At 33.2% G+C, this 15,565-nt stretch overlaps 1 protein-coding gene across 3 annotated transcripts in view; it reads right to left on the bottom strand.

Moving 5' to 3' along the window:
* Frl (formin-like protein) overlaps positions 1 to 15,565 on the bottom strand; it is a 41,907-nt gene extending 26,342 nt beyond the window's left edge. For 2 of the 3 annotated variants that reach the window (XR_015070403.1, XM_085944938.1), the window contains exons 1-3: positions 15,264 to 15,565; positions 7,654 to 7,824; positions 4,936 to 5,015 (exon numbers count right to left, since the gene is read on the bottom strand). Coding sequence is in view for 1 of the 3 variants with exons in the window: in XM_085944938.1 (XP_085801064.1) it covers positions 4,936 to 5,015; positions 7,654 to 7,824; positions 15,264 to 15,425 (413 nt within the window). In the remaining 2 variants the exon portion in view is untranslated. The remainder of the gene's footprint in view (positions 1 to 4,935; positions 5,016 to 7,653; positions 7,825 to 15,263) is intronic. The other variant, XM_085944939.1, reaches the window with a different exon arrangement.

Below are 15,565 nucleotides of genomic sequence, written 5' to 3'. Positions count from 1 at the left end.
CGCCTATGTCTTGGAAACCTGGACATCAAACCTGCGAAATGAATGAATCTTGACCATTTTTCAAAAGAAATATTCTCTGCCATATCTATGGGCTAAGCAGGGACGGCAACATTTGAAGGTGCAGATACAATGCTGAACTCTATGGTCAGCATGGAATTTGCAGCACAGTTCTATCAATTTAAATCAGAAGACTACACTGACTAAATCACAAGCACCATGCAAATGGTTTAAGGACAATCAAATAGAGCAGGGGTAGTCGGAAGGGAGGGCGGTAGGGGTTTTAAAAACATTTTCATTATGTTTTCATAAAATTTCCCGTGACAATTTAAATATTCAGTTTATTGATACCTTTCCCGACCTCCTATTTTGTGGAATCAGGCTTTAGTGTTGTTAATCACATTATGACCAAAGAAAGAAACCGCCTGAATATTTCCGAAAGAGGAGATCTTCGTTTGTTCATCACAAAAATTGAGCCAGATATCCAGTATTTAGTTTTGCAGCATCAGCCTCAGGAATCTCATTAATAATTTAATTAAATAATGTAATTTCATCAGACTTCATGCTTCTATGTATGCAAAGTATAAATACAAATATAGATTTAGCTACAGTAAGTGTTTTATAAAGATTTATTCTGCCAAACTAAGCGAAAGTATTTGGTAAGTAATTATTATTATATGCTTTAACTTGTTGTAACTCTGCTTTATAAATTTTGTAAAGTAAGGTTACTTCCCTACTTTATAAATCATCATTACTGTGGAACCGGTGGGCGGTTAGAAAATTTTACTACTAACAGAGATACAAAATTGGGCGGTAGGTATAAAAAAGTTGACTACCCCTGAAATAGAGTAACGTTGAGCAATTCAATAGGACGCAGAAGAAGATGTAGGCCAATTCAAGATAGAGCTAATAATGAATAGTGGAAGGGACTACTTTGGACAGGTGGAGAGTTTTCGGAGGAAGCTAAGACCACACTGGGTTGTCACGTTCCTGTTTTCAAAGAAAAAAAAATTACATATGTGCATGAAAGTCAGCTCTATTTCCTTAATGGTGGAAACTTCCTATACTATTCATCTCAGCAGGAAAAACAAATGTCAGATACTTTCTTTAACAGTCCTCACACCATAGAATTTCTCATTGATAGACTATTTGTCATTGCTTATGACTATCACATACCTAGAATCATATAAATACTTTATCTAGTATTCGTAATATCATGAGTCATGATTATTGAAGATACGTTAATAGTATATCTAACTAGAAATCTAGCTTGTGGAAGATCCTGGATTCGATTATCAGCTGAATCAAATTTCACATATATGTTAATATGAATAAAATTACTAGAAAGTATGGTTGTTATATTGACTCTCGAGATAATAACTAAAGTTAAATATAAATCCCCAACTAACAACGCGGTGACCACAATCTCTATCTCTGCTTGGGTGGAAATATTGAAAGTAAAAATACAGTACAAAGTCGATAAAATAACTATTTATGATTGATAAGCATTGTATATTCAACATTTAAGGCCGCCCACTGGTCGTGGAATTTTCTGTAATGCGTATACCCAAACATACAAATATAAGAGATTAGTACTTTTTTATCATTACTTTCATGTTAGGACAACTTTACTATTGAATGTAATGATTTTATTTTTGAGTGCAAGGATGGAGTTTTTTAAGGAATATTTTTTAAAATTTAGTGATAATTCTGCGAAGAAGTAAATAGAGCAGAGTCAGATTGCAATTGATAATGTTGCTGCAATTTATTTTCCGATTGAATCTAATCAATAATTATTAATAAATACTAGCAGAGCCGGCTCGCTAGGTCTTGCAGACAGCTTGGCGTCCTATCGACATGTGGTAGATTTTATTATACTCGTGAAGTAAATCTAAAAAAAATATATACGTCAGTGGCACTGTAGTTTTTGCTTTGGGATGAACTTTCACTCACCTCGGAGTTTGAAATTTTGCTGATTGATGTCACTTTTACGATTTGCAAGTCGTTACTGCCAATATAAATTTGGGGTCATATGCGTAAACATTTAGCTATTTTGGATTCTGGCCATTTAGGATTTCGGCCTTCGGGAAGTCGTCCGACACCATCTCAGGCTGCTAGATAACATAACATTAAATGGACGCATGTTGAATTTTTATGACAAATTATATTTTTTTCGGCACGCGTCGTTTGCATAATCCGCGCGTCGCATAGTCACGATCTTTTTAGACCATACCTCAGCTGAAGTTATAGCCTTAAAGAAATATCAAATTTCTTTTATGGTGTTGTGTTAACTGTCAATAATTCATGGTGGAAATGCATTGTATTATTAATTTTAATGAAATTCTACTTTAATAAAAGTGGAGTGTGAAAAAATTGCGTTTTATTAAAATAAATAAGAAATGAGGCGTCTAATTCCAAAAAGCGATATGTCCACATTGGTCAAAACCGAGAAAAGAATACGCACGTATTCTTTGTATAATTTTACACAATATGTATTGATCTATAAATTCCAAAACATGACATAACCCTACGAAAAAAAATATTTTAAATCTTGATTTATTACAAAAAGCGCCAAGTCCGTGTTTCATATTATTTAAAGCTTGGTTGATTTCGCGCGTGTTTAAGTCAACCAATAAGGGAACGGTCAACGTTTAAAAGGGCGTCTCACATGCTGTAGCATCTGGTAAACTCATGACAGTGCCACGGAAATATGTGCCTTATGCGGAATAAATTAAAAAGTGAGGTACAAATAGCGCTACGTCCAATTTTATTATGCCTATATTTATTACATTTAAGAGTTTATCGGCTGAAAATAATTGCCATTTGGTTGTAATTCCGACATAGAATACAACGGAAAAAATAATCTCACGTTAAAACAAATAATTGAAGCTTGAAACATAAAAACGTTGTTTCCCGAAAATATTGAATTAGACGCCTCAAATATCAAATCATTTAACGGAAATAACATCGGTATATATAACATTGTGAATAAACTAATACCAAAAAATATCTGATAAATTCTATTCTTCCTAGAACTCAACATTATTAAATATTTGATATTACTTACTTACATGAACACATATCGGATACATGCACCCTTATCATAAATTTACAATTCTATTTATTGTAGAAACGCTCAGCAAGTAAACAATAACTATTTCAAATAATTTCAAGGGCATGAGAGTGTTATAAGTAGATTTATAAATAGTAACATATAATGTCGATAGTGAAAACATATTCAGAACAAGCCATGCAACATGTATATGAATGAAAACAGTGGTCGTGTTGTACCTAATGAAAAATTTGCATACTGTACTCGAGCAATATTATTATTGGATAATCGTCAAGTGCTCAAATACATAATAACTTCTGTATCCTTTCATCTGGACATGGAAGTGAAGTTGATTTATTTATTGTGATGTCTGGCCAACAGCTGATCTCATATTTGCTGTGGCACCGTTCAATTGACTGCTGGCTGTGCGCAAAATAAACGATTGAATATGACCTATGAAACTTTATCTTTCCTTTCCTTTAATAACGGTGAACCACAATTTCCACTCTAGCAGGGACGGATTTATGCTTTAAGGGGCCCAAAAACAACTTCTTAAAGAAGATAGTTTAAAAAAACTTGTCGGACATAGGTACTTAATTCGGAAACACCTCAGAAACATAACTAATAGGAAAAAGTATTTTACTTGTGCTTTACGAATTTAGCCACCTGCACCCTCCATAATTACGACAAAATTATCTGATAGTCATCAAATTGAAACACTTCTCAAATAATTATTATTGTATTTTTCTTGTTGTCTTGGGTGTATAAAAATTCATGTTTCCAAATTATGTAGGTATATGCAATAAAGAATGTTACATTCTTTATTGCATCTTATGAATTTTTAATTTAAAAAATAGTTTAACGGTCTTTTTGTTTCGTATAGTAATAACTTATTTGATCCAAATCTATTATTTTTAGTATTTCCAATTCTATTGACATTAGAGCGCAGGTATTCTAAATCGATATTGGTAAAGAATAATTTTTCTTGGAAATTAGTAGCAGGTATTCTCAGTGTTTCGAAAATCTTAAAAGCCCTATTGAAAATCTAGCCCTGTACTCCATCATCATCAACGCTCCCTTGCTGTGCAATGAATAATTTGATTTTTCGTAAGTAGGTTAAGGAAATAAAAATAGTAATGGCTAATTGCTGTGCAATGAATAATTTGATTTTTCGTAAGCAGGTTAAGGAAATAAAAATAGTAATGGCTAAAATGCTTCAATTTCAAAATCTCAATAATATCATAGATGCTTTTTTTCATTTTTACAACTCAATTCCTATGGACCTAAATATGGTGCGATCGACGTGTCTGATATATTCTATTGATCCCTCGGCCCATTTCGTTGATAATCGCCAGAGAAAATTACCTTCCACCACGACACAGTAGCATTCTCGTAAAACACAAAAGATATTGACTGTAGAAAGGAAAAAGGGTGTAACCCTCAGTTTTTTCAAAATAGGTTTTATTGCATAATAACATTGTAGATGACTAAATACACATTGTGTCCAAAGGATATAAGCTGCAAATGCCGGTTTAGTATCTAAATTTAGCTAACAATTAAAAAAAAAGAAGGAAGTCACATGGGAAAAACGACTTAACCATAATTTTTGTCATTTTTTTGTTTATAATTAACTCAATAATTAATATCAGATTAGGAATATATAAACCAAATTATTAATTATCATGCATTTTAAGGTGACATCTATTTTGTATTTTAACTTTGACCGAAAACCATAACAAAAATGTCGTAGTGCCTCCTCTAAAATTTGATTTGTGTGGATTACGCCCCTTTTCCTTTCCAGCAAAACAGGTGATTTTTAATAAAGTAATCTATTAGACATCATATGAGGAGACGGTAAGCAGGCGACTGCGTATGGGGGTACTCACTCAATATGATTGGTGCGCAGTGAAATTTCCAAATCTCTCAAGACCTGTGTGGAAGTGGACTCCCCGACCATTTTTCTTTTCTGCAACAGCGAGTAGTGGACGGGACACACGCCGAAGCGACACACAGGACATGGGGTCAAAACAAAAACAGACAAACAGCATATAGACAAGCGTTAATGGGTTTAGCTGCTTACAATAGGGTGAGATGAAAACAATTTGCCACTTTCATCAATAAGGCTAATCTAAATATTATAATAATTAATAAATCTACTGATAATTTCTTATAAACTATTTGTAAAGCTGATGATTAAAGGGATACAAGTACATATACTTCTTCTAACAATGACATCTTGAAATAATAATAGAGACGGTAACCGGACAAAACAGAACATGATAAAACAGAACAGCCAGGGGAAAAATAAAACATTCATTTTTGTTGTTTCTATTTATTAATTAAATACTTATAAAACTTAGGTTTATAAACAAAATATATATAAATATTTAATATATATAATCACTGCATGTTGGCCATTCGGCGTAAAAATCTCAATTTATTCTATAATGAGATTAATAATTCACAGAATTAGTTTAATGGAAGCTTTCCAGTGATTAGGAATGCAGAAATTATATAATTTGATTTTTTACAGCGTATTGAAAACCTGTGTTATTAAAAATCTATACAACATAGTATAGTATAGAGCAGTGTTCCCCAACCTTTTTACACCTGCAGACCGGTAAAAAAAGGAAAAAATCATTCCGGAAAGGACGAATAACTAAGCGTGTGTTATTTCAATTCAAAAATGCAACTGAAATAATTTTAAAGTAAACATGTTTCTAACCACTAGAAACGGATGCAAAAAATAAATTTTAGATGAAACAAAAAAAATATATGAATAGGCGGTAAATATGAGATGGATTATATCCTTTGCAAATCTCTGTAAAACCATAAAATGAATATTTATTTATTGTAAAATTCACTTTCTAAACGGTCCATTCCAAAATGAAAACAGTTGACCATCGTGTCTCATCATCCTACCAATTATTATTATTTAACAAAAACTAAAAATACAAGTAAACGTGCAGGCGAAAAAAATCCTATATTTAATATTTTTGTACGGCGAATTTCTTGAAATTTGGCATACTGTTTACGGCCCGGCACCAGGCCGCGGACCACCGGTTGGGGAACACTGGTATAGAGATATGATAATTTCAATATTAAATGTTATATTTTTCCTGAAAGGTCATAGTTATATTTATCGCTTGTCACTGTTCTGTTTTGTCACCATTCTGTTTCTTCATGTTCTGTTTTATCACGTTCTGTTTATTCATGTTCTGTTTATTCATGGAACCATTAGAGACACCAGCTAAGATATTATCAAAGAAAAAAACCCTTATCCATAGAGATGGAGCCTTAAACATTATATGAAAGTGAAACAAAAAAAGGACCCTTGGTTCACTAATTTTCATACAAACTGAGTAGTGTGTAGGAGTTTGAAGGTTGTTGTATAGAAAAATAGGACTTAGAACAAACTGGGACTTGCTTCAGTGATTTTGATAGGGAAACTACAGAAGGCTGCATCTGTCAGAAGAAGGGTGTCTTCAACACTTTTGATAGGCAACTACTTTTTGAGAAAAAACCAGGTACGTTAAGTATACCTATTGGTTTTGTTGAGTTAATGGATAACCTTAAAAAAAATTAGGGATGAGCTCTGATTATAATGTTATTATTGCGTTATGTGATGTAATTCACTACTATTAGGCCGAGATGCATAGAATATCACTGATGACCTAAACACTATTATAGCCGTTATTTGTACATAGTGTTAAAGTATTTAATAGAGAATGAGTATGCGCACACGCAAATTACATATAAATGGATAACCTGCAAATATGACAGCCTTCATATTTTATCCAAATGAAATAAACACAATTTTTCAATCGTTACTTATTTCTGACAAAAGAAAATTAATTTAAGTATAGGTACCGATTATAAATGCAAACACGAAAGATTAGCAGAATTAAATAGGTACGTCTTATTATAACTATTATTCACACTGTAGACATTTTTTTTCTTATAGAATTATTAATAACCATGTCCTTGCTTTTTCGTACAAGGTGGTTGTTAGTAATTTTGAACAATCACAAACACCCAGGCTTTGAGAAAAACACATAAATATTGTGTGTCCTGACCGGGAATCAAACCCAGGAACTCTCGGATGGAAGGCAAGCGCCTTACGCACTGCACCACGAGAGCCGCCCACTGTAGACATTAGATTGATATCGATTGTGGAAACATCTTAATAGTATATGAATTTCATTGCCATGTCAATAAAAATATTTATGAATAAGAAAAGACAGCAATTATCTAATTATTAATATAAATTATATGAATTAATAAATATGCATTTTATACTGTACAGTTTTCATACTTAAACCATTATATAATTTTAAAATATATTACTTAGTAATTATCAAGTAAAATTAAAAAATAGCAACATTGTTGATCGTGGAATGAAGTGTTGAGTTGCTAATTAAGATTTCTGCATCTGTCATTTATTTTGATACATGCATGGCTTTCATCTTTATTTCGATTTAATATAATGTCGACATTCTATGTATCTGGGCCCTAGACTATTAGTTATAATCCACATCATTATTTCTCAACAACCCACAATGAACAAAGAATTGGGAATTGGGGCAAATTTGTGTTTCACATACCCGATGGCTTCTTGAGGCCTTCGGATCGAGGTACGTCTTCAGCTTGTTGAGGTAATGTGCGGGAGATCCTTTTGCCTGGACCATGTCCTGGTCGCAGATGATCTCCCATTTTTTTTCGTTGTCGTAACTTCGGAGTAGCTTGGCTTTGTCTGCGGGCAAGTCCATCGACGCCTGGAAAACAAAGTACGGAAAAATAAACAATGAGTCAATTCAATGTAAATACATTAATTTCTGGAGACAACATATTGTTTTCTTAATAACTCAATGGTAACTGATCAAACAAACAAATTAATTTTCTATGAATTACTTTGTTGAATTATTAGCATGCAACTAGTGGTGTCAAAATGTCATCAGTCTGGTATATTATATGTTTCTAGCTTAAAATTTAGGTCGTTTACTTTGACTTGTCTCACAAGGACCATATGCATTCAGTAAAATTAGTAAAAGCGGCGGATTATAGTGCATACATACAAAATATGGTAAAAATTAAAACAGGTATTTCGTAAAAACAGTTTTATTGAGAAATTTGTACTAGCAAATTACGGTTTTAATTATAATCAAAATCAAGTAGGTACCTATTTACTAAATTATACATATTTATAAACTAAGTTTATTAACCAAATATAGTAAATCATAGTATATAAATAATATCATTCGAGCACGGCATAATTGTGATGCAGTCCTTGGGCACTTTCCTCCTTGGTACATTACTTTCTTCGCGATGAATGTACGTTTTACGAAGGAGGAGTTTCCAAAATAAACCCGTCTCATCTGTGTTGTATACTTGTATGTGACGGACTACTGAATTTGACAATCGAATACCGGCGAATTATAGAGCTTGATTTTGTGCTTTCACTAGTAAAAATAACGGCGGATTATAGTAGTTGTCGGATTACTGAGAGTGTACTGTATACATAATTTTAAAACACCTCAGCCTATTCTAACATATCACTTCATATCCAAAAAGAGCTACATGTGATAAATATATCGCATTTATCACTTTATGTATTCAGGCAGTTAATTATTACAACAAGTTAACTGTCTGAACTGTCAAAAAGTGCAATCTTATAACAGTCCCTCTCGTCGCTGTGTTAACTTTTAGAGCGAGATATAGTACAGCGCATCTATTCTATACACAAGACTGCTTTCGGCCTTTACGACAGCTAACTAGGGTAGGAAAGTATCGAAATATTAACACTTATTGTAACAATTACAATAAGTTAGCCGTCTGAACTGTCAAAACTGTATTATCTCACTTTAAAATTTATCACAGCCATGAGAGGTGCTGTTAAAACATAGCACTTATTGTAACAATTACAACTAACTTATTGTAATTGTTACAATAAGTGCTAATTCTTGGATACTTTCCTACGCTAGATAGCGGCCGAAAGCAGTCTTGTGTATAGAATAGATGCCCAGGTCAATTTTACATATTGAGAAATGTTTCTGGAGTTTATCATGAATATTTTCACACTAAAATGATAAATATTGTTAAGAAAATATACACAAAAAGTTTATTCAGAAGTTATGACGTTTCCAAGAATGCACGAGTTAACTCGTTCATGACCTGATGCGACATACATACTTTGACGAGTTAGCTCGGCTCAGAGATATTACATTTTTTTTAAATCTCAGTGATTCATTATGTAGGCAGGTATAGCTTTCAACAATCGATTGCATACTAATTTCAAAATCAACATTTTCCACTAAATCTCACTGTTGATTGCAGGTACCTAGCAATATGTTAAAAAAAATTCTAATCTAATAGCGAAGAGAAATTTTTAAGTGACAGTCGGTAAAAGCTAGAAAAATGTCTTAAATCTACTTTCAATTGACTGCTGAAAACATTAAAAAAGGACTCATAGGCATAAAAGTGTGGTGTGCCTCTAAAAGGGTCGGTACTAGCATGATATAAGTTTGAGAAACTCTGATGCAGTAAAATAAATCTTGTGGTTGATAAAATGAAGTAGGTAATAACGTCAATCACACCAACGTGACTATGGGTTTTAACGATATTATATAAATATCAAAAACGGGGAACTAGTTATGTGCAAAATATCGAAAACAAAGCTCTTACATCCTGTCGTGACTAACACACTGATAAGTAGTCATTTCTATTATTAATTATTAAACAATATAGCAACATTTATATTTTTTTATCTATACGCATTGCATGGTTAGGGAACTTTCCTCAAATTCAACATAATATTATAATACGGTGTAGTAATCAATCTATGGTGTTATCTTACTGTACACAATATAGTGAAACTACTAGAATATGCCAGAATAGCGTTTCTAAATTTTTCTTAACTGATAATCACTTATTTCACTATGAGAATATTGATGCAACTTCAAATAAATTATCTTTTTTGATAAATGACATGCTTTTCCCTCCATCATTCACCATGTTTCTACACTTCAGCATATACCAAACGTTAGAAACCTTTCAATGTTTTGAGTGTCCCAGGAGCAACTTATCATGCACTAGAATGCAATGCACGTGATCCCTATTCCGATATAATATATTACGGTCACACCTAAATGAGAAAAGACCTATTTGCTTGCTGTAAAATGCTGCAAACTTTTTGAAAGCTGATTCACAATAGCCGATCAGTCCAACTGAGGGTCGGACCAAATTGGAGAACCTCTTCCCTTTCAGCCCGACATATGGGAACACTACCAGAGGGTATGATTGACATCCAGCAATTCGCCACGTAAGCAAGTCGGAGGCCAAGCTGACAGAGCTTGGAGGAAAAAATCACCGAGTTCGGTTAAGAACTGAGAAGTCCAATGGTCTGGAGTCAATCTGGTTATCTCCATGGCCAACTTTATATTAGGAAAAAACAAGCTGTTAATAAATGACTTAAAAAGTGACAAATTTTTCAAAATATTCCTTAATTTGTATGAAATTTCTTCTTGTTTGGACTGAAGACCATAACACAGATGATCTGGCTGATTGATTTAGTCTGTCTATCTGTAGAGAGCTCTTCCTCATCCTTTCCAACGTTGGACCTGATCAAATATCGTTGGTTTTTCAAGTTACTATCTTACTTGTGGACATGACAAAAAATTAGAGCGTCTCATATCTGTAGTTTGCTGATGACTGATTTAGTCATTTTCGTAATGTTTTTGCTCTCCCAGATTGGTTACAGTTTCGACATAGTATTTTTGCCATTCCAATTCTCCTTTTGATGTCAGTTTCGCATCCACCTTTATAAAATGTAAAAGTGTCAAAAATTAAATATATTTGTACTATTCTATATTCTGTATCACTTGACAATGTCCCTTTGAAGCGGACGAAATCGGTTCTGATTATTATTAAATTAAGAGGAATTAGTACAACCGTGGGGTTGCTGCCAAAAGTTGGTAAGTCAATAATTTAGGTATTTAGAGTTAACAACAGATTATGTGTCTAAATAAAAATGTATGCTAGAAAAAAAATCAAGGTCATCCGATATATAGAACATGCACATAAAGCACCAAAAAAATAGCATTATGCCTGTTTTAGAGGACATGTCAAACTTTCAAATTGCTCCATACTCCATAACATGATTTCGAGACTTAACAACTTTCGGCAGTAAGTAACCCTATGATACTATGTTTAATTTAAATTAATTATCTAGAATAAAGATAAAATTAATATCCAAGTAAACAATATTATTTGTAACCTGAGAATTGATAAGCTATTCATAAATTCTTGCACATCTTGTGAATTAAATTTGACAGCTAGCATAATATATAGGTGGACATTGATAAAAATTAATAGTATTGAAGAAAATAGCATTGATTAGTCATTCCGTTTGATAAGTACAACTGGTCAAGGTGTAATGCACCATTGATTGCTACGTGAGAACGATTGTATCAGGTTTGTTTGTAATCGGTCAGGCATGCCGTATTTCTAAGGTAACACAAGATTTTTTTACAGTGTTTTTTTGTGAAACACGATTACTACGATATTGTAGACACCGATTGTAATGAAAATCCCCCACGAAAAGATGCCAACAGGTTTTATTTAAATGCTTTTATCTGAGTCACAGACTTTTAAAAGAAGACCAATCTTTTTCGAGACTCAGTCTCCTTTTAGAACAGTCAACTAACCTGTGACCCCGCTGCCACATATATATTAATAGGTATTTTTATCAGGATGAAGAAAACACATTAAAAATAATCATAAAATAAAATTTACGTAGTGGTGTAAAAGACAGAAGCGAGGGTCGGGTCTAAATATGTACGTGAATGATGGGGGATTTTAGTTCTACAGATTGCTGCTAACGCCAGATTCATACTAGACTGACGTGTCGTGTTGTGATGCATCAGAAGCACATCAGAAGCCTATACCGTCAAAAAAAATGTTTCGAATCAAATTGGAGAGCATTTTTTAGCAAAAAAAAATCCCATACCACAGATATCGGACTAGTCCACCCAATATTCCAGAATCCATAAACTTATTTTTACGTGTACTACAATAATATGATTTTTAATATTTCTGTTTTAATACTATCGACTGAAGGTACTTGATGGAATTTGAGCTTGAATCCATTAGAATTTCTGTTTCTATTTTCAAATTTATAGTAGGTATTGTGTTTACACTAAATACTTACAGGAATATGGAATCTTTCTTGGTTGAAAGTAAGAATCTAGTACCCCCTGGGGGTGTGTGCATCCTAGATTGGGAGCCCCTGAATTCAGGGGCTCCCTATCTATTATTTTTCCATTAGTAAGTCAATGACAAAATAAACAACAATTTTACTGGCAAAGATTAAAGTTTGCCACTTAACTAAATAAACGATGATCATAAAAATTATTTATTATTACAAATTTATAAACACCATACTCACAAGAATAATAAATGTCAGAATAGTTAGCAAACAATTTTGCAAATATTAGAGAGAGAACGTCGAGTTGTGAATACGTCAATCTGTTTCGTGATGGCGACGGGGGTATTAATTCTTAAATCTTGTAAAGATTACTAAAAACGTTGCCCATTTACTTGAAAAAGAAAACATGTCAATGAATATATTATTATTGTTACTAATAGAACAATAAACAGAGCATTAAATGGATGCATGTTGGATTTATATGACAAATTATATTTATTTCGGCATGCGTCATTTGCACCCGCGACCCGCAATCCACGCATCGCCTAGCCACGATCTTTTTAGACCATGCCTCAACTGAGGTATAGCCTTAATAAATTTTACTCCTCATATTGTGTTCATATCATCGACCATTCCTCTCCTTGCAACAATGCTACAAAAGCAATCTACACGCTGGTCTCAAATAGCAGAAGCCAGAAGAAGTGGTGAGACCATGCGCTTACCCTAAGCTCTGATGATAGACCATAACAGTGTGCAGCAGTAGCAACATTTTCCACATTGTTATATTGAAAATAAGGATACACATCGGTTTAAAGTAAGCCAGGCGGAAACTGCACCAATTTTCATAGCCGATTTTGACAAAATTCATGAATTCAAGAATGAAAACCTAACCTAACAAATAATCCAGTATACTGGCTATTTTCAAAATTTGTTTGTCACTGGCTTCGTGTAAACCGACAAGAACCAAAATAAGTTATATCCTAGAATTATTCAATTTCTTCATTAAAATAATAAAAATGACGATTATAGCTGTCAAACTATGTTGGTGATTCACATTTAGGACTTTGATCGAAAATTAGCAAAGTGGTGCCTCAAATTCTGGACTGTCGGTGAACGTGTTAATTATTAAAAAAAGAAAAAAAAACACTATTAATACTCCAAAAATAACCACAGACCTTGAATGTAAGATACAAATTAGACATGGCAATACAAATTGATAATAATACGTATTATGCACTTGAAAAAAAAATCCAGGAAATGTAGATATTTGAAACTTGTAAGTAGATCTTCTGGCTTCTGTGTTTTATAATATTACACAGATCGACACCACCTATGTAAAAGGTCGGAACAGTGTTTCTGGCTATTTTAACTTAATTGCTTGTTATTAAATAATTTAAAGATATTGAAACGATGATATCGAGAAAAAAAAACTAAAATTCAATCACTCTTTTATAGGCATAACTAAAAAATACGATTCCAGCATTTAAATTAACGTTGTGATTAAAATCGTACTACTTACTGAAAAGTTACCATTTTGCAGTTCCGTCCTTATGTTGTATGCACATGCATGGATTTACTGGCTACTATAGTGCGTGTTTTAATAAACTATCGCGACAATCATGCGTGGCTAAACTAGCTAAGTATCTAGCTATAACTAGCATGGCATAATATCAAATTTTCAGGATAAGCCAAATATGCAAGAGCAAATTGCTGCCCCTTACTTGGCGTTACTATCTACTTAACTGTAGGTATTGATATTAACACATTGATCATTATCTAAGTGTGTTTGTTATTCTTTTCAATGGGCAGTTTGAATAAAATAAGTTCATTATTTCTACGATGGTGCATAATATGGACTTCTTCAGTGTGGAATTATTTTAACAATCCTGTTTAAAGAGAATTGTTTGCTAGCCATTCATTCAATGAGTCAATCAAAAAACCCAGTGTACCTACTTAATTCACAAGAAATATATTCACAAAGAAAGGGTGATTTTAAACGATCAAACAGTGGTATTATAATTATTATAAAGCATCGATGTACAACATTTTTGTGCTCGACCTACATCCCCTCCCACGCCCCCTGGATCCGCATATCATTATGACTGCTCCATTATAAGACATTATAATATAGAAAAAAGGATGATTTGAAAGTTGCACAATATGTATAAGGTACCTAATATTGTTGCTCGTCGGTTGAGTATCCGGCTAGTGTAGGGAAAATCTTGGATTCAAGTCTACCATAACCTTGTTTTACAATTGTGTATTTTAGGCAAGCATATTATCTGATGACATTCACCCTTTTTAATTCATGCCGAAATGGCCGTGAGAATGACTAAAAATCAATTCTCGTAAAAATGTTCTCCACGAGTCCATACTATTTTATTTATTTTTATTTAATTTGTACCTATTTGATTTTTATGTTTATATCTTATTTAACAACAGACAAAAGCCAGAAAATTATCGGTAGGCATACGTAAGACATATTGTTAATACAAGCTTTACGCTGTTTGTTTATTTAATAAAAACTACATTTAAATTGTTCCATTTTCTGTTTATTTTATCGGTATCGGTACATACCTACATAAATAAATTGTCTATTTCCAAAACATTTTTTGTTGTCAATTTAATGTCATCCGAGCACGTACCTATGTTAGGTACCTACTTTGGTACATGAATGAAATGTCAAAAATGGACATATTTCATAATTTATTATCGTTTGAGTAAAACAATTCAGCCAGTATGCATTTGGTGATAAAACAAAATGAAACATTGATATGGGTATGATAATAAAATAACATTCGGTGCACACAGAAAATGACTGCCGAATTAATTTGTTTTTATGGGTGCCCACGTACTTTTTTTTTGTTGTTTTGTCATAACTACAAGCGACAGATCTGATGATTTTCTAATATCGCGGCTATTCAGACGCTAATATATGAAACGTAAACAATGACTGACATTTGGACATATCGATTGATCATATTTGTTTACATTTTCAACGCTAATACATACCAAAACTTTGACGAAACGTTTGTCAAGTTCCGTAGGGTCTGGCATCGGCTGTTTGGCGCGGCTCCTCGCCGAGCCTTGGCGGACATGGTAATTTTTATTACAGGACAAGGGCACAATATCCAATATAGGAGGGGTTTCCGTCCTGGAACTGATCAACCCCATGGTGGCACAATTAAACAGATCACATCAAAACAATACCGAATACGATCGCATTATAAGTCCGCGACTTGCGATTGCCCATAGACACTAGACAGCGGAATAAGCAACAGGTCCAACGTCTCGCTCGCCAACTAACCGAATGA

This window comes from Rhyacophila brunnea, unplaced genomic scaffold, assembly GCF_057557595.1.
Source record: "Rhyacophila brunnea isolate RB1 unplaced genomic scaffold, BYU_Rbru_1.0 scaffold_17, whole genome shotgun sequence".
Taxonomy (NCBI): domain Eukaryota; kingdom Metazoa; phylum Arthropoda; class Insecta; order Trichoptera; family Rhyacophilidae; genus Rhyacophila; species Rhyacophila brunnea.
This window is presented reverse-complemented; position numbering and strand designations above follow the sequence as displayed.